A 20,456-nucleotide genomic window follows, 5' to 3' on the forward strand; every position below is an offset into this window, starting at 1 on the left:
TGATTACGACTTGTTCCGATATATGATTCGTGACGTGTCTGAGCAGCGCTTCAGTCCTTACGAAGAGGCTTCAAAAGGTAAATCGTGCTTCCGAGATGGAATCAATAAATTGTCTGAAAGATGGGAAAGAAAAGGAGCTATCGATGGAGAATACTTTGAATAAAATACATTGTACCGATTATTCACGATATAGCTTGAAATTAAAAAAAACTTTTAAAACTAATTTATAGCCCTGTACATTTATATTCGAAATTTACACACATATTAACATTGTTTAGATAATATCATCTATCTTTATCAACAAATATATAATCTAGTATAATAATTTATATATTTTATATAAAACACGAAATAATTTTTCATAGAAAACCGTTAATCATATTTTGTAATATTTCGTCGCTTATTAATAATATTAATTGTTAATTAGGCCTCTCTTAGTTAAGTGGTACTACAAAAACTCGATAATAATGCTACGCTTTAGAATATGGCCAAACATGTCAGTTTCGTTTCTACCGACCAATAACAAGTAGATGCTTAGAAGAGCGACCAATCATATCACACAGATCGCTTTCGGCCTGTTTCGTTCCGGCTACAGTTCAACACAATCGCCTATAAATCATCGTTTTTGCAATAATTAAACGTAATCGTATAGTTCAATTTGTCTATACAACAACATCAGAATGCAGAAAACCGAATCAACCAGCAAGTTAATCACGCGGACGAAGAAAATAACCGTGATAAGACGGACGTTATGGATTTTGAATCATATTTACCATCAGGCTCTAACCGTGCTGAGTGTTATATTTTTATGGGTAATGTACGAAAATTCCGACAAAAGCAATTCATTTTTCTGGCATATATTCCTATCAACAGCCGCGGTGAGTAAATAACATATCGCCATATACGTATTTTATAATTTAATTTTCTTTGTAGTATATTCCTCTGATGGCTAGTGCTATAATATTGTTCTCGGAAGACAATTTGATAACACTTTATATAACAAGGACGAAGAAATACTTTATCCATGGCGTGTTGCTTGGCGTGAGTGCTTTGTTCGTTACTATTGGAATATCTTTGGAGGTTCATTCGAAAAATAAAAGGGGTTCTAAACATTTTAAAAGTGATCACGCAATTTTGGGTAAGTATACACATACTATATAGTTTAGACATTAGAAAGTCATGTAACATGTGATTATATTGTAGATAGTATCTCTTTATACTTTATTTTGAGTTCGACTAATTTCTTTTTGCCATGTCTTCATAATCTGCTACCATTTTAATTTGATATCTAGTGTCATGCCCAAATACTAAGCACTATTTACATATGGTACTATAGCACCATTTAGTTTCCAGATTGGTGAACTAGGAATATACATTTTCAGTTCATTTTATTCTCCATTGTTTGGTTTAATCTATTAATCTATCGTTAGCTTGTAGTCTTTTTATGGGTGCTTCTTGGTTTTTGCCCACTACTAACAGTACTGCATCATCTGCAAATGTAACTATCGTAATTCCTTTGAGTTTTGGTATGTCAGGGATGTTAGACAGATAGAGGATAGGGCCCAGGGTGCTGCCTTGTGGCACACCTGCTTGTGTTTATTTTAGTTCAGAATATAGAATTGTTTTTTTCTATAATTATAAAATTATTATTTTAATAATATTTGTGGATTAACAACCCTCACTATAGTATTAACTTTATAAGAAATATCACGATTGAAGTCACATTGCCTGTTGATATCAATTCAGAGTAATATTCTGTACAGTCGTTAGTTGAAATGTTGATAAACATGTTTTTAGTAGTGTTGTATCTTGAAAAATAGATATATTTATGGATTATGTTGGTATGTAATGGTGGATCTACCAAGCTTTCTTTTGACAATCGTTTAAGTTTCTCTGAATGGAAGGATCCCTGGTATACCAAAATCCAATAATATAAGATTGTGCAGCTCAGCTACTTCAATTCGTCATTGATGGCTCTACACCTTGAACTGCAAGCTCTGTCCAACTTTTAGTACACTACTAGTGGTCTAGTGCTCTAACAAACTGAACTGTAATATGTATGTTAGGCAAGGAATCCACGAGCTAGAGATGTTTAGGGATCAATGAGCAGCTACAATACACCATTTGTGACCTTATAGTTTCAACTACGACACTTTTGACCGAATTCCACTAAAATATATCAAGGAATGCTAGTACCCCTTTGAGTTTTGGACATTTAATTTACTACAACTCGACCATTTTTTCTACAATTTCTAAAATTTAGAAAGTTAGAAAAACTGGATATTTTTTAAATCCTCGCCATTTTGTAATTAAAAAAATCTTCTCGAAATCTGGGTTATAACTACATCTTTACAACCAAGGAATTTTTTGCATTTTTTTAACTCAGAAGACTGTAAAAGTTGTAAAGGTATTGAATAGGACGAACATTTTTTAGCCGTAACTCCTTGAATATGTGTTTTTATGATTTTTTTGGTAAATACTCTAAACAAATGAATAGTAAAAATGCATCAGTCTGCCTCTGAGGGACGCTTTTCAAAGCTTGAATGGCTCCAATTGGAATAGCGTATGACTAGTTGGTTTTCCCAGCAGTTCAATCCACCTTTGGTGACTTTACAGCTTCAGCTGCGATAATTTTGTCTGTATTCCACTTAACTACGCCAAGACATGCTTCGAGTAACTACGTAACGATTGCCAATCCAACGTCAACCTGGCTTCATCTTCATAAGAAGAACAGCCTTATGATCTCAGATCCTACCAACTGTTTCAGTTATGACATGTGAAAGAATTAAAACACAAAAAACTTTTATTTTACTATTGAACATACTTGAACATTTTACATATAACAGTGAACAAAAAAGCAATATTGAGGATTTAAATTTATTCTAATATAAAACAGACCTTAATATGAAATATATTTGTAGTTGCTTATGTAAACATAAATAATACGTTCTATGATATAAGTTTATTTTTTTTAGGTCTGGTATCTTGGGTGTTAGTACTGTTGTCGGTGGTGATTGGTTTGGTCGCCGCTAATACCAGGACCTTTTCTAATTATATCAAACCAGTTGTCGCTAAATTCGTTCACAACTTTTTGGGAATAGCCGCCTTTATATTAGGAGTGGCCAGCTTCTACAAGGAAATCAATCATTTCAAATCAAGTTTATCCGAACACGCTTTCGACATTAGTCGTTACGCCACTTGGATAGTTGCAGTTTGGAGCGTTATAAATGCGTTGAAATCACTAAAGGAACAAATTACGAACATCTTGTTTTAAATTAATATTTTTGATTGATGATGTGAATCTCTCGGTAATATCATTGTGATTTGTGATATGAATGTAATGCAAGTAGGGGCATAATAAATGGTCTCAATGTTCTTAAATCCAATATAACCAATACTTTGCAAATAAATATAATTTTATGGTTATTTGTTTTAATTTTCGTTATAAACAGCTCATATCCTCATAGTTAAAGAATCATTATAGTATTAGAGTATTATCTGAAATATATATGTATTTCTATATATTATCATATTTCATTCCACGTAGAGTATAGAATACCAATGATGCTCGATATGTCGATTTCGTATTTTAAAAAAATATATCGATACTTTTTCACAACAACCAGGAAATATATTGATATATTGCCAAAAATATATCGATATTTTTAAGAAAAAATAATAATCGGGCCAAAAAATATTGATACTCTCTTAACATTTTAAAAAGTAGCGATATTTTTAATAAATCAAGTACCAAATTAGGAATTAAAAAATATAAATAAAAGTATTTTAAAAATCCCTAGTCAGCATCCCTAGATGCAACATAAATTTTATCTAAAATAAGATTGTAACTAAAATCAAACAACTAACTTTAATGTATAGTTCTTATTTTCTTATCTATCTAACAAACACACTAAACTGATAAACAATCAGTGGGTCAGGAGGAATCAGTATTGTCAAGCAGGGATAAAGGTCAGGGCTAATAAAGAAGGATAGGATAATAAATAAAGTAATAAATACGTAAATAAATAATAAAATACCTCTGTATCGAAATGGATAACTCAGTTGGTGGGGACAGTTACAACGCATTGAGGATACTACTTTTTTTGGCCTGAAACTGGGAAGGGGAATTCTGTTACAGATACCTGGTCGAGGAATAAGCGAGTTGGACCGGTTAGGTGGAGACTGCCTCTGGGCTACCCACTAAACCCCACCTTATCAGTTTGATATTTATTTAATTTTACCAACTTTCAACATTGTCCTTATATTTTAGATACTTATTCTGTTTTTTACATTTTTATTTTTTCATCCTTCATTAATTTTTATTTTATTATTTTCTTTTTGTGTGTCTTTGGTTCCTATCTTTTCCCATTTTCTCTCTCTGTAATTCTTGTAATGTATTTATGTTTTTTTCTCTCGTTTTTTTCACTCATTTGATGCTTTATTTTATTTATTGTATCTTCCGTTTTTTAGCTTTATTATACTCTGTAACTACTTTTTGTTTTCCATATTTTTTTCAATATAATTTATATGATTTTGTTTCTTAATACAGAATCAGTTTTTCATCTCTTCTTTTCGTACTCCAGATATTATCAGCTTCTTAAAACAACTAACTTTAATGTATAGTTCTTATTTTCTTATCTATCTAACAAACACACTAAACTAATAAACAGTCAGTGGGAAAGCATACAAACTTAAAACTATTAAGAAAAACTAAAATGGAAATGTACAAAGCAATTTACAGACCAACCCTAATATTGGGTTGTGAAAAATGGATATTGTCAAGGAGGGATAAAAGTCAGGACTAACAAAGAAGGATAGGATAATAAATAAAGTAATAAATAAGTAAATAAATAATAAAATACCTCTGTATCGAATAATTGGAAGAGAAATAGATAACTCAGTTGGTGGGGACAGTTACAACGCATAGAGGACACTACTTTTTTTGGCCTGAAACTGGGAAGGGGAATTCTGTTACAGATTCCTATTCCAGAATAACAGCTGATCCTATGACCCTAACTGATACTTTTTACTGTTAGTAAGAAGAGTTCTCGTAACCGGTAACGCCGTTAAGAGGCACAAGGGCCAGGCAAGGAAATGGCGTCGTTATCACAGCATGCAACTCGCGGTACCTGATTTAATCGCTCGCCGGAGAAGGTCGACGCAATTTGCAGTTAGAGGACGACAGAGCAGGGTCGACTATGACAGAATAAGGTCACGAAGAGCCGAATGTATTATTGGCCTAAAATATCGGCCAGCTCGGTAATACATCTATTGTCCGAGAGACGAAGAGTGGAGATATATCTCGAATAAACCTCGGATATAAAATCGTGAACTTGGGGGACGTCTGCTTCTCTATGAATTTGATTGTTCCTAACGAACCAGGGGGCATTGATTATTCTCCTGAGAATTTTGTTTTGAAAGACTTGAAGACGTTCCATCTGGCTAGGTGAGACCTATTTTGGATAGACACTGGAGCCGTATAGAACGACTGATCGAACCAGCATCTTGTACAGGAGAGATTTTATAGTAAGAGGAAGCCTGCTGGCCCGGTTGATAAGCGGGAACAGCAAATTAACAATACCTTGAGCTTTATGGAGGGAATTTTGAATGCAGGAATTCCACCTAAATGTGCGATCGAAAACAAGACCGAGATAGGTGGTTTCTTCTGACCAAGGAATTTCGGCGTTCTCGATTTTAAGACGCGAAATGCTCGGTGCAAAACGCTTCTGATGGAAGGAGATGGGCTGGGTTTTCTGTGGGTTGACTTGCAACCTCCAGAAATGTAACCCCCTTCTCATCGAGTTATTTTTGAAGTCTGCCTTGGATGTGTGGTGCTACTCTTGAAGAAGCAAAGTAAGCAGTGTCGTCTGCGTAAAAATCTGCCTCAACTTGTAGTCTCTTAGGGATATCTGAAAGAAAAATATTAAATAAAGTTGGTGCCAGGGGAGAACATGACAGAGGACACAAGACAGATTAAGAGAATATGAGAAGGAAGGACTTGAGAGGAGGATTGAGAGTAGACTAAGCAGAGACAGAAAAAATAGACAGAATTGGTACATTGAACAAAGCAGACCAGACACGAACCATAACACACCTACGCCACTTATTAGTACAAAACTTTTTTTGATTATATATGTACAAACAGTAAATTAATATTTATAATTGTTTTGAAATTAGTGTTATACCCATCATATATTGTATTGTCAAACGGTTATCATTAAAATTTGTAATAAGTAAATGTTTTATATTAGGTATTAAATTTAGATATTATATATTCTGGATATTATCAACGAGCTTTTTCTCACGTATGAAGATAACACATTACTTTAATCAAGTTTATTTTTAATCATGCGGATCTCATAGTAAATAGTTCTGCAGAAATAATCATGTCGTAAAAACCAGAATAGTACTGATGGGTATCAAATAAATTCACTTTAAGTATCAGACAATAATTCTCCAGTAGACGTGATAAAAATCTAAAGATCAGGTCGAGTATCACTTAAAATATTATTATTTGTAAAATAGGAAATCGTATACAAGGAGCGATCTGAAGTTTAAGTGTCAAATTGTTGAAATTTATGTTTTTATCATCTCCTTCGTTTTTTTTTTTGGAGAATTGTTAAATAGATGGATGATACGAGGACGCTTTCCTTAAAATTTCCTTTCAAACTTTTCAAATAATAATAAATAAATAACTTAGTGGTTATAAAACAGATAAAACGTCCCCAAAAGCTGCAGTTTTAGGTTCTACATTTGAAATTGTTATTTAACATGTGGAGAAATGGATTTTTTAAGAACTTGTATAGCTCGGAAAGCTTCAAATATTTAACAAATTCAGTAACTTTTCCATCTACAACCAAAGCTGTAATTATGCTACCACAATATTTGTTAGAACTTGTTTTGCTATGTTGAGAAACCACTTTTATTTCATTTTTGGCTTACGAATAATAATATGCAGTAGAACTGTCGCTCTATTATTGCGATAGTTGCAGGTTCGAATCCTGCTGGGGCATAACCTTAAACTTACGTTTATGCCTGAGATTGACCACACGGCAAGGCAAAATGCGACAAGGGAAGTGATCCCAGTCAGTGACCGGGCTGGGTAGGACTGGATGTATTTTGTGACGATCCCTAAGTTGGTTAACCGCTAATTGGTAGCACAGTCGAGATTAACCCTAGTTGGATATAAAGGAGACTCTAAAGCATTAAAAGCAATAAAGACGCTTTCTGAAATATTTAAATTATATAAATCCTAAATTAGTAATCACTACTCACTACATAGTATAAAACAAAGTCGCCTTTTCTGTCCCTATATCCCTATGTGCGCTTAAATCTTTAAAACTACGCAACGGATTTTGATGCGGTTTTTTTCAATAGATAGAGTGATTCAAGAGGAAGGTTTATATGTATAATACATGCATAATATACTAAAGCAACATTGCTAATTTTAGAGGTTTCTAACGTGATGTCGTAAATTAACCTATTTTTTTAGGCTTATTTAGCAATTAGCAAAAACGCTGCCTAACCCTACGAGTTAGATCAAATTAATGTACTACAGTATTGTACACCATAAAAGGTCTACAAAAAAGTCCGCGATGGTATATGTTTATCTTCTAGGGATAACCCACATTAACCATTTTTATTGTTTACTTTTTACGTGAGAAAATGGCTTATTTACGAAGCTATTTTAAGCAATACGGCATTAATCCTTATCGAATTAAGTACCTTAAATACAGTGTGCAATTAATATAGATCAATATGGTTCCTTACAGCATGTAAATTAAACAAATATTTTCGGAGATATTACAAATTTAAAATTTGCGTTTAAAAATGTGTAATGTAATAAAAATTGTATGAATTTAGATATTCCAAAGATAGCAGGAAATCTTCATAGTAAGTATAGGGGAAGAGGAATTGTTTTACTCCAAATTTAATGCGTGCAGGCCAAGGGCAGTAATGAATGAACCAAAAATACTGGATCGATTTTAATCATGTTTTCATTGAGTGACATAGGCATATATATTTTATGCCCGTGCAAAGTCGGAGCGGGCCGTTATGTTTTTATATACAACGTTCATATTTTTTCTGTAGTGTATTTAATTTAGTATCAGCATTGCACCCGTGCGAAGCCGGGGCGGGTCGCTAGTTTTTAGTAAACAGAGAAACATTTTCAGTTTTATATAAAATGATTTATATTATTTCTTATATTTTTTATCTCTTAGTCACGTTTAAACAAAATTTACTTCATATATACAAATATATATTAAAACCTTTTGTTTTTCTTGGTAAAACAACAAATTAAAACAATTATGTTAGGATAGATACATTAAAGATAACATCTTAATTTTCCTAATAATTTATTAAGACTATTTGGCAGATTTGGATTATAATAGCAGTGTTTTGCGGATTGCAAGGACCTAAAATAATCAAATTATATATCGATTATTGAAAATTATTTTTTTGATGATATAAAATTATATCCATTAGCTTCTATACTGGATAGTACTATAAGGATATTACATGGGCCTTTCAATAGTGCCATCCGCATGTACTATTCGATAATTTGTGAATGATGTCTTAGTTAATTATGTGTATTAGTTTAAACAATATATATTTAGAAATACTATGTGTACAGAAACGGACGGTAAAACTAATAATATCAAACACGTCAATGTAGATTTATTTAAATATTGTATCAAAAATTAGAAACGTATTAAGTTACTAAATACAAATAGCTGAGGAATGTAGATATATGTATGAAAACTATTTGATAAAATAAAGACGTAAAACCTACTACCTTGACAGTAGCTGATATAATAATAATATCCATAAAATATAGACTAAAATAAAACCTGAAATAACCAATATATCATTATGATATGATAAATCTTTCTAAAAATGCTTAATCACCAAAATATATTAGCATTTGATCCAGACAGGGCAGTGTTCTTGACCCATTATTATAACTTATGTATACAGCTGGACCTACCGACCTCAAGAAACACTACTGTTGCAAGATGCTGACGATACAGCGGTTTTATCATCACACGAAGATCCAATATCAGCCACAAGAAACCTCCAACTTCATCTTAGCAAAGTCGAATTGTGGTTGAAAACGTGGCGTATCAAAGCAAATGGGACAAAATATACCCATGTGACATTCACCCTTTGTAGAAGAACATATCCCTCAGTAAAATTGAATAATCATGAACTTCCGTAAGCAGACAACGTTAAATATCTTGGAATACATTTCGATCGACGTTTGACATGGGAAAACATATAGTTACAAAACGTAAAGAGCTTGGGCTTAAACTAAACCAAATGTATTGGATATTGGATAGTACTATATGGATATTACATAGGCCTGTCAACAATGCCATCCACATGCACTACTCGATACTTATAATATATATAAAACAATATATATTTAAAAATACTATGTGTACAGATGCAGACGGTAAAACTAATAATATCAAACACGTCAATGTAGCTTTATTTAAATATTTATCAAACATTAGATATGTATTAAGTTATTAAATACAAATAGCTAAGGAATGTGGATATATGTATGAAAACTATTTGATAAAGTAAAGACGTAAAACCTGCTACCTTGACAGTAGGTGATATAATAATAATATCCATAAAATATAGACTATAATAAAACCTGAAATAACCAATATATCATTATGATATAATAAATCTTCCTAGAAATGCTTAATCACCAAAATGTATTAGCATTTGATCCAGGCAGGGCAGTGTTCCTGACCCATTGTTATCTTATGTGTACATCTGACCTACCGACCTCAAGAAACACTACTGTTGCAACATATGCTGACGATACAGCAGTTTTATGATCACACGAGAATCCAATATCAGCCACAAGAAACTTCCAACTTCATCTTAGCAAAGTCCAATTGTGGTTGACAATGTGGCGTATCAAAGCAAATGAGACAAAATTTACCCATGTGACATTCACCCTTTGTAGAAGAACATGTCCCTCAGTAAAATTGAATAATCATGAACTTCCGTAACCAGATAACGTTAAATATCTGTGAATGTTTTTCGATCGAACGTTTGACATGAAGAAAACATATAATTACAAAACGCAAATAGCTTGGGCTTAAACTAAACCAAATGTATTGGATATTGGATAGTACTATATGGATATTACATAGGCCTGTCAACAGTGCCATCCACATGCACTCCTCGATACTTATAATATATATAAAACAATATATATTTAAAAATAATATGTGTACAGATGCGGACGGTAAAACTAATAATATCAAACACGTCAATGTAGCTTTATTTAAATATTTATCAAACATTAGATATGTATTAAGTTATTAAATACAAATAGCTAAGGAATGTGGATATATGTATGAAAACTATTTGATAAAATAAAGACGTAAAACCTGCTACCTTGACAGTAGGTGATATAATAATAATATCCATAAAATATAGCCTATAATAAAACCTGAAATAACCAATATATCACTATGATATAATAAATCTTCCTAGAAATGCTTAATCACCAAAATGTATTAGCATTTGATCCAGGCAGGGCAGTGTTCCTGACCCATTGTTATCTTATGTGTACATCTGACCTACCGACCTCAAGAAACACTACTGTTGCAACATATGCTGACGATACAGCGGTTTTATGATCACACGAGAATCCAATATCAGCCACAAGAAACTTCCAACTTCATCTTAGCAAAGTCCAATTGTGGTTGACAATGTGGCGTATCAAAGCAAATGAGACAAAATTTACCCATGTGACATTCACCCTTTGTAGAAGAACATGCCCCTCAGTAAAATTGAATAATCATGAACTTCCGTAACCAGATAACGTTAAATATCTGTGAATGTATTTCGATCCAACATTTGACATGAAGAAAACATATAATTACAAAACGCAAATAGCTTGGGCTTAAACTAAACCAAATGTATTGGATATTGGATAGTACTATATGGATATTACATAGGCCTGTCAACAATGCCATCCACATGCACTACTCGATACTTATAATATATATAAAACAATATATATTTAAAAATACTATGTGTACAGATGCAGACGGTAAAACTAATAATATCAAACACGTCAATGTAGCTTTATTTAAATATTTATCAAACATTAGATATGTATTAAGTTATTAAATACAAATAGCTAAGGAATGTGGATATATGTATGAAAACTATTTGATAAAGTAAAGACGTAAAACCTGCTACCTTGACAGTAGGTGATATAATAATAATATCCATAAAATATAGACTATAATAAAACCTGAAATAACCAATATATCATTATGATATAATAAACCTTCCTAAAAATGCTTAATCACCAAAATACATTACCACTTGATCCAGCTTAATGAAACAAAACAAAATATTAAAGAATTTAGAAGTGTCGCTCATTCAGAAAAATTGATAATTGCGAAAATAAACTCTGATACCACTTAAGTAAAATATGTGAGGTTATCTAAATACCTTTTATCCGACACGAATGATGAATGGCGAAACATATAATTATTCCTCTCTGTACTAATTAGAGAGATTATTAAACATGCGTATACGGAACTATCGTATTAGATTGTAATAAATGGAAGAAATTAATTCAATGAATTGTAATTGTTAATTAACGTTATAATATTTGTATGTTATTATATATTGAAACAAAAACTATTTTAATTTGTCTCTTTTAAATCGAAAAATTAATTATTTAATATAACTAGATCAAGATATAACTAAGATCAGATATATATTTGACATATAATATTAATTAAAACAATATATATATATATATATATATATATATATATATATATATATATATATATATATATATATTGAAATATATTAAAATATATGCAACTATCGCATGATTTAATAATCACTAAATTATTTAAATTGCATTTGATTAAATCAAATTTCCATTAAAATAATCAACAAAATATTATATAACAAAATTGTAACAATTTTATTATAACATTATAACAAAATTATCATAAGCAAGATTATTTTCAGAACTGTAATAGGTTCAGAGCATTAATTATAAGTATATATGATCTTTCTTTACTTTTATATTGTAAACATAAATATGGAATAATAAATGTTTGACATGGAAAAAACATATAGTGACAAAAAGCAAACAGTTTGGGTTTAAACTTAACCAAATGTATTGGCTGAATGAGGGCGTAAATCTAAATTATCATTAGATAATAAGGTTTAGTCCATTTGGACCTATGGTATTGAACTGTGGGGTATTACTAGCAAATCTAATATAAATATCCTCCCAAGGTTCCAAAATAAAGTGTTGCGAGTCATCGCCGATTTATTATCGATATTAAATATCGATATTAAATGTGCGCGATGACAGTGAAGTGCGTGAGATTTAATATCTCTAAAATAAGCTAGAATAATTTTTAGAATAAATTAGGATATACTTTAAGATAAGTTAGAATAGTATCCAGAATAAGATATAGATTATAAGTTGTACAGTTGATTACTTACTGAAGTCATCTACTACATGTCAGGATAGTTATATTATATAGCTGAAATCATATTACAATACTTATTGCTCACGGGCAAATTGTTAACGTTCTAGGAGATTAATTAAAAAAATATGTATAATTACAAATCTTATTGCATTAATCGTTAAATATCTTAATGTTTATCTGTGCTTTGAAATGTATACAGACTTACTATTAATAATTCATAATTTCTTCTATTTATCCTATTCCTTGCTTATTTATTCCTCTCTTCGATCTCATCCTTGCATATAGCTCATCTTTAATTTGTCTTCTATGACTTTCGTTTATTTACTGGTACCTACTTTATTTTATGTCCCACATAGGAGGTGACAATTCACCAATAAATGACCCTTGTATCCACGACTGGTCTATATAGTTTGGAACTTTGAGTTTGAATCTTTTTCATGGCCTTGCTGGCTTTAGAAGCTTTTGTCTCTATTTTAGGTTTATTTTCAGCATCTCTTTTATTTTGTAGTTCTTAAAGGACCTCACATCCTTGATAATTTGTGGGATGGTTTGGTTTGGTTTGGCAGCATTTTGGTGACACATTTTCTGACAAATATTAAGTGAGCTCAAGTACACTTGACGCATTTCAATGGTTTGTTAAAATAGTTTTGGGTGTGTTCAATTGATTGACATGTTTTGCACCGTGGTACTAATTTAATTACTTTTTGGTACCTCAACAGTAACTTAATTTCCATTATAGATCGTTTTAATATTATATATATATATATATATATATATATATATATATATATATATATATACCCACATCCTCACGCTTTGTAAAGAAAGGAGAAGTTGAAAGGAGTGATGAGTATTTTTAATCATCACTCTGACGTCTCTATACTGTTAGTTTTCTTAAGAATTCCATGAGATTTTTCGTTTTCCAGCTTCAGCAGTTTGCCAAGCTGAGTATAATTGTTGTTCATTTCGTTATACCTCGTTAGAAGTAGAAAGGAAAAATTGCGTTATTACTGACTGTGATTTGGCCTTCTCAAGTTCTTTGTTCATCTGGTGGCACCGGGATTTATAAACTGATGTCCAAGAGAGTATTTTATGACTTCATCTCTGAGTAATGAACCATGCTAATGTGAGAATCTTTGATGAAATTGTTCATATCTGTAGTGTGAACAAAAGAGTTGGCACATCTTGGGTGCTTGGGTAAATAAAATATCTACCTAGTTTGATCTTCTGATGAGGCAGATAGTGATTCATATTTAGCGATCGCCATTTTCATTTCATAAGCTACCGAGCGTTATTTTGTGCAGAACGCATCCATTAATATCACCATTAATAATACCATTAATAAATATTTGAAATACTAACTACAAAATATTAATTACAAATAAGAAGTAATTACAAATACTAAATATGTATTTGTATTTAAATTACGACGATGTACGATTTACCAAATAAATCATTCGTACATTATATTCCGCCCTCGTTCTCAATAGTGAAATTCTTGGAACCCATTTCAAGACGACGAACTGGTTTTCGCGATCACCTACGACACAGCCAATGGTAAACGTTCAGTGAGAATCCACCAATAATAAAATAAACCATATCTCGCGATCATTTCAGACAGCTTATCGCTTGTAAAACCTAACGCGGCCTTATTATAATAAAGGTTATTATTAACGATGGTTAAGTTTCCCTCTATTACTCTTTAGTTCGGTCAGTGAAGTGCGGTAGTTTGAATAAGATGGAGCAGAAAACCGTGTCAACTTCGTCATTGATTGTACGAACCAAAACAATTACTACCTTGAGAAGGACATTATGGGTTCTCAATCATATATACCACCAAGCTTTAACATTGTTAACAGTAATTTTTATATGGATTATGTTCGAGAATTATGATAAAAGCAGTTCGTTTTTCTGGCATATATTCTTGTCAACATTTGCAGTAAGTAATAAATAATTTTCGTTAAATAATAGTTGGATATAATTTTCTGAACGTACGGGTATTCACATTCTAGAAAGGTCAATGAAAATAATGGTATTTCTAAAAAATATTATGCAACGACATATAATAAAAATGCATTTTCATTATCTTTATTAATTATTATTAGAGGTAATATGTGAGATTTACCTTTAGTTCAAATAAAATATTTAGTTATATAATCATTATGTAAGTACCTGTAAGCATTTTTTTTATTATAAGGCTGACGTTAATTGTTATTTAATGCATTGCTTTACTTTTTTCTTAAATAAATTTATTTAAGCATCTCAATTAATGATAAAGCTAAATTAATGAAATAAATTATAAAATAAAATGCATTTTAATGGAATTTATCGAATATATAATTTTAATTTTATCTTACCATTAACAAAACTGCATTTTATTAATATTTATTAATTATTATTAGATGTAATATGAAGTGATACAGTTACGTTTAGTTTAAATAAAATATTTACTTACATAATCATTATGTAAATATCTATATGCATCGTTTTTTGCTATTAGAAAGCTGACGTTAATTGTTATTTAAGGTCTTTTTTAAAACATTCTTTAATAATAATTGTAATTAATACAAATAAGCTAAATTAATGAAAGCAATTATGAAATTAAATGCATTTTAATAGAATATAATATTATTTTTATCTTTTCAATTGGCCTATTATTTGGCGAATGTTGTTTCGCGGACGAAATCGCCGAAGAACGGCCGCATTGGAAGAAAAAGAAAGTGCTGCTTCACCAAGACAATGCTCCGTATCACAAGTCACGTGAAAACGATGGCAAAAATCCATGAATTCTTCGAATTGCTTCCTCAGCCACCGTATTCTCCAGATCTGGCCCCCAGTTCTCAGATCTCAAGGGAATGCTCGCTGGGAAGAAATTTTCGTCGAATGAAGAGGTGATCCACAAAACTGAGGCCTATTTTCAAACTAAGGACAAATCGTACTACAAAAATGGTACCGAAAAATTGGAGGGTCGCTATAATCAGTGTATCACCCTTGAAGCGAAATATGTTGAATAAAAAAAAATTTAAATAAACTTTTCAATTGATCTGTTACTATAATGTTATTATTACTGTTTAATATAAAACATTTATTTATAGTATATACCATTGATGGGTGTTGCAATTATCTTATTTTCTGAAGATAATTTATTGACATTATTCATACCAAGAACAAGAAGATATTGGATACACGGTGTATTACTTACACTTAGTTGTCTCGCTGTGACTATTGGCATAAGTGTGGAAGTTGATTCGAAACGAAAAAGGGGTAGAGCCCATTTTGAGAGTGATCATGCCATTTTAGGTAAGTTAATTTAATAAGTTATTAAGTTTAATTTTTGATGTCATCTTAATTAATAACATAAAGTATCCCACAATACACATATTTGAAATTTGATGCATTTACATGATTTAAGACTGTATGTATAAAAGTTAGACACTTTTTGCGTAAAATATGGGACACCATATTCAAATAAAGTTAGCACTAATTTCCATTTTATTAAAAACTAGATTATTATTATTTTAAGTAGATTATTGGCAGAGAGATTTTAGAGACTGTTATTCTATTACCCTATTTTATAATCGATATATTTCTGAAGAATACCTACTACTCAAAACACCTGATGAAACAAAAGACCTGATACATATATAAACACCATTACGATATATATTTTTATATTTATTGTTTAACAGTATGCAACGAAGAACGGTCCTCAAGCATCGCCTTTGAAATATCTGCAGGTTACCAATGTTGCTCTTCTTTTTTCATTTTTGATAAGTCTATGAACCGTTTAGTTTTGTAATTTTTCTTTTCATATACATTATGTCTTTATATATGACAGTTTTCTATAGAAAAAATGTTAGATTTTATGATAGCTCAATCTCTGTTCCAATTTTTGTTTTATTTTTTGAAATTGTTATTTAAAACCTGTGCATATATGCAGGGATTGACAAAATAATATGAACACCTAGCATATTCATAATATTTATTTATTAATAAGGTGTTTAGCCATCATCTGCTTTTAAAATCACTGCAATTCTTCTCGGAATAGATTCGTAGAGTAAGGTGTCTATAGTCTATTCAAGTTTTTTTTATATATGCGTCATCGAAATTTGTGACGTCAAAACGTCGCAATGTTGCCGTATCAACTCTGAGTTTTAGTTCAGTTTGTCTTTGTGTATAACAACATTTTAATATAAATAAAATAATTAAACAAAAATACTGTTTTCAACTATAACTTATTTTAACATTATGGTACATCTAATGCATATATTATCGAAGCACTTACACTCCAATTTAGAACAAATATATAATATTTTGTAGGTTAGAATTGTTTTATTATATTTAAATTGAACTCTTTTTCACACCACCTTTAAAGTAGAGTTCTAAGGAGGCCTAATTAACCTAATTAACAATTATATATAAAAGTAATATATTTTACTTTTATTTGAGAGCATATCTAACTTTTTACATTTAGTTCTTGTTTCCTTTGATGGTATGTTTACTTGTCATGTCATTTTGATATCACTGTATTTTTTCTTCTGCTACCACCTGTGTGCACCATTCTTGATAAAATTAATCACTAAATTCTGCTTAATGCATATACCAAATCTACAAAACAGTTAGTATTCATTCACCTAATGCTCAGGTTTAATTTTAAACAATTACAATCATATATGTGCACACAAATCTTTCACACCCTACAATTCCATTTTCTGCAGTTATATTCTATTCTGTACCTGTACCTGTATGTGTAGTACTGTATATGTGTACCTTTAAAAATTGAATTCTTTTTGAATTGAAGGCAATGTCTGGAAGTTCCATTAGACCTCTTCGAGGGTTATCTTTACACCATTTAAATGTCTTATATCCCACAGAAAGCTGCATGTCCCTAACTCTTTTATGTATACTTTCCAAACTAACAATTTTCTCTAATATAATTTTATTAAATTATGGTTATATCGATAAAATAGTTTGTGTACTCACTGTTCTTACACATTTCGTATATTTGATCTCGAATAGAGTCAATATCAAGATGGTCAAGTTTTCTTGGTTGAATCTAACTTATTGTTCTTCTTTTTGTAACGTTAGTCATAGTACCTACACTAATATTCACCTCAGCAGTAACACGTTCAAAATATTTTCAATATAATTGCAACAACCTATAGTAGGCAAAGGGGGCTTTCATTATTTCATTCCTTTTCCAAATAACCTATTAAAGCCACAATCCATTTGTGACCCTGAATATCTATTGTTTTCGGAATTTTCAAACAATGTGAAACAAAAAAATAATCAAAGCGCTAAAATAATTGCCGGTTTATAACCTGTAGTAATGATAACTAATATTTTGCATAATTCTTGAAAGCAATAGTGGATAAGGTGTTTTAACTCTTGCCTATACATTTTTCTGGCTGTATAATTAACTGTGATTTTTAGATACATTATAATGTTAAAATAAATTATATTCGATAACATTTTTGTTCAATTATTTTATTTTGATTAGATTTTTTTCCTATTCTTGTATTAAAATATCCGCCAATTACATATTATAAAAACCCATAAATTATATCATTTTATCCATTTAATTTTTTCATTTGCACTAACGCGTTATGATCATAAAACGCTAACATTTAAAAAATATTTTTAGGTTTGGTATCATGGCTGCTGATATTTGTATCGGTACTACTGGGTTTACTTGCTTCCAATACACGAACGTTCCACAACTATGTTAAGCCTGTAGTTATCAAATTCATCCACAACTTCTTGGGAATTGCCGCCTTCTTGATCGGTGTTGGTAGTTTCTATACCAAGATATCCTTCATGGAGCGGTACGTTTCTCAGAGTGTCTACGAAGCGAGTTGTTATGCCACTTGGATTGTTGCTGCTTGGAGTGTTTTAACAGCCGTGGCATCATTAAAAGAACAGCTCACTAATATATTTTGTTGATTCGTGTATCTTGTAAACATTACATCAACAAATAAAAACTGATAAAATAAAGTAGCAATGAGGTTGCCTTTTATATTTTGGGATTATGCTAAACTTGTCTTATTTGATACTTAATGTACATATCGTAAATTTTGACATTTTTGAGTGTACGCGAGTTGATTCTAGGGACATCATTGTATATATTGCAACATTATACAATACTACTGATTTTAAAAAAATTTATTATTTTTGTAAATAACGTGTGAGAGACATGTGATTTATTCCGAAGCTGAGGAATCTTTAGGCGTTAAAAAGAATAGCACAGATTCAACATTACTTCAACATTTGTCCATAAAAAATAGTTTTTATTTATCCTAAGAACATGTTTTTGGCTATAAAACTGTACCGGTAACAATAACACCATTTAATACTCATTAATAAATATTTCTAATAAAAGGCAAGCATTCCAATATGATACATTATAAATGTATTATTTATATTAAGTAGTTTAAAGGCTACTTTCATATAGACTAACCTGTGATGTTAATAATTTGTTATATATTTGAATTAGTTTAATCATATAGTTTAAAAATTGTATATATAAAAATATTTTTGTATGTAATATGCATATATGATTTCAATGTTGTTATGTTATATTCAATTTCTATATATACTCAGATGTGGCTTTTACTATGTTTAAAAAACTTTATTATACTTTTAGTAGCTTTTGTCATAATATAAGTAATATTTTTATATAGAACAAAAATATAGTTATATTGTATACAAATATATAAATATTTTTTTTATTACTCTTCGTGAGTCCACAATCTGCCCTATTGGCAATAAGTATTTCTTATGTCTATATTATATATACATGGCATGTAGAAAATCACTTCATTAAGCGATCTTCTGTATAAAATATTATCTTAATTAATTAGTCTTATTCTGAAGCTTATTCTAAAGTCTACATATGTCCAGTAATCAGATCAGGTGGTGTTAAACGTTTTAGTCTACGCACTTCACTATCACATCGCATATTTAGCTGATTAGCGAGTACATTGGGATGCACTGACACTCTTTCGAAGTACTTCATACAAACAGGTTGAATTACACTCGTTATGGGTTCTACAGGAATGTCGCGTTGTATCACTTTATTTGAAATATAGTACGGAGTATGAACAATGGCACACAACACCTTATTTTGGAACCGTTGAATGATGGATATATTAGATTTGCTAGCGGTACCCCATAGTTGGATTCCATATGCCCAAATGGGCTTGAGTATAGACTCATACAAAAATACCTTGTTATCTAATGATAACTTGGATTTGCGCCGGATGAGCCAATACATTTGATATAATTTTAGTCCTAGTTGTTTCCGTTTGGAGAGTATGTGCTTCTTCCAGATTAGGCGTCGATCTAAGTGCATACCAAGATATTTAACATGCCCTGCTTGGGGGAGTTGACGATGATTGATATTCACTGGTGGACAACATATTCTTCTACGCAGGGTAAACTTTATATGCGTGGATTTTGTTTCATTGGCTTTAATGCGCCATGTCTTCAACCATAATTGTATTTGCTCCAGGTGGGTTTGTAGGTTTATCTAAATAATTAAATCGAAAACGATTTATAAATCATAAATTCAACTTGTTTGACAATCTTGTTTATCAATCACCTCAATACTGCTCTCATTCAAACATTTCTATATTTTGTGTATAAAAAGTCCTTCACCAAAAGATCATGACTTTTATAGATACCAGCACCTTCGCCGAAAAGTTAAAATTATAATAGTTAATTTCATTTGATCTTTAGTCGCATCTCATACATTTTTTATAATACTTTGAATGTTTTGAAATATAACTAACATTTATGGGGTTTCACGGGGTATTATTGTCTAGAAATTTGAGTGAGAATCCTTTATTTTAAATATTTTCCTACTTTATTTTTCGAAGTTCTAAGGATTTTTGTTACAGTTGTCTGGAGCGAATCTAACAATAAATGGCAGTCCTTGCTTTCTCGGCTACCTCA

At 30.8% G+C, this 20,456-nt stretch overlaps 2 protein-coding genes across 2 annotated transcripts; both read left to right on the top strand.

Moving 5' to 3' along the window:
* Nucleotides 1–417: 417 nt before the first annotated feature.
* Nucleotides 418–3,426, top strand: LOC143200491 (uncharacterized). The gene is made up of 3 exons (XM_076410930.1): nt 418–878; nt 934–1,138; nt 2,976–3,426. Exons 1-3 carry the CDS (start codon nt 681–683, stop codon nt 3,272–3,274), a joined length of 702 nt encoding a protein of 233 aa, XP_076267045.1. The 5' UTR covers nt 418–680; the 3' UTR covers nt 3,275–3,426.
* Nucleotides 3,427–14,069: 10,643 nt separating this feature from the next.
* LOC143200850 (uncharacterized) lies at nt 14,070–18,500 on the top strand. Its single transcript, XM_076411591.1, has 3 exons — nt 14,070–14,442; nt 15,599–15,803; nt 18,148–18,500. Exons 1-3 carry the CDS (start codon nt 14,242–14,244, stop codon nt 18,444–18,446), a joined length of 705 nt encoding a protein of 234 aa, XP_076267706.1. The 5' UTR covers nt 14,070–14,241; the 3' UTR covers nt 18,447–18,500.
* The last annotated feature ends 1,956 nt before the right edge of the window (nt 18,501–20,456 follow it).

This window comes from Rhynchophorus ferrugineus, unplaced genomic scaffold (assembly GCF_030347505.1).
Source record: "Rhynchophorus ferrugineus isolate W39M unplaced genomic scaffold, kcgeb_rfMv2 rfM8, whole genome shotgun sequence".
In the NCBI taxonomy this organism is placed as follows: Eukaryota; Metazoa; Arthropoda; class Insecta; order Coleoptera; family Curculionidae; genus Rhynchophorus; species Rhynchophorus ferrugineus.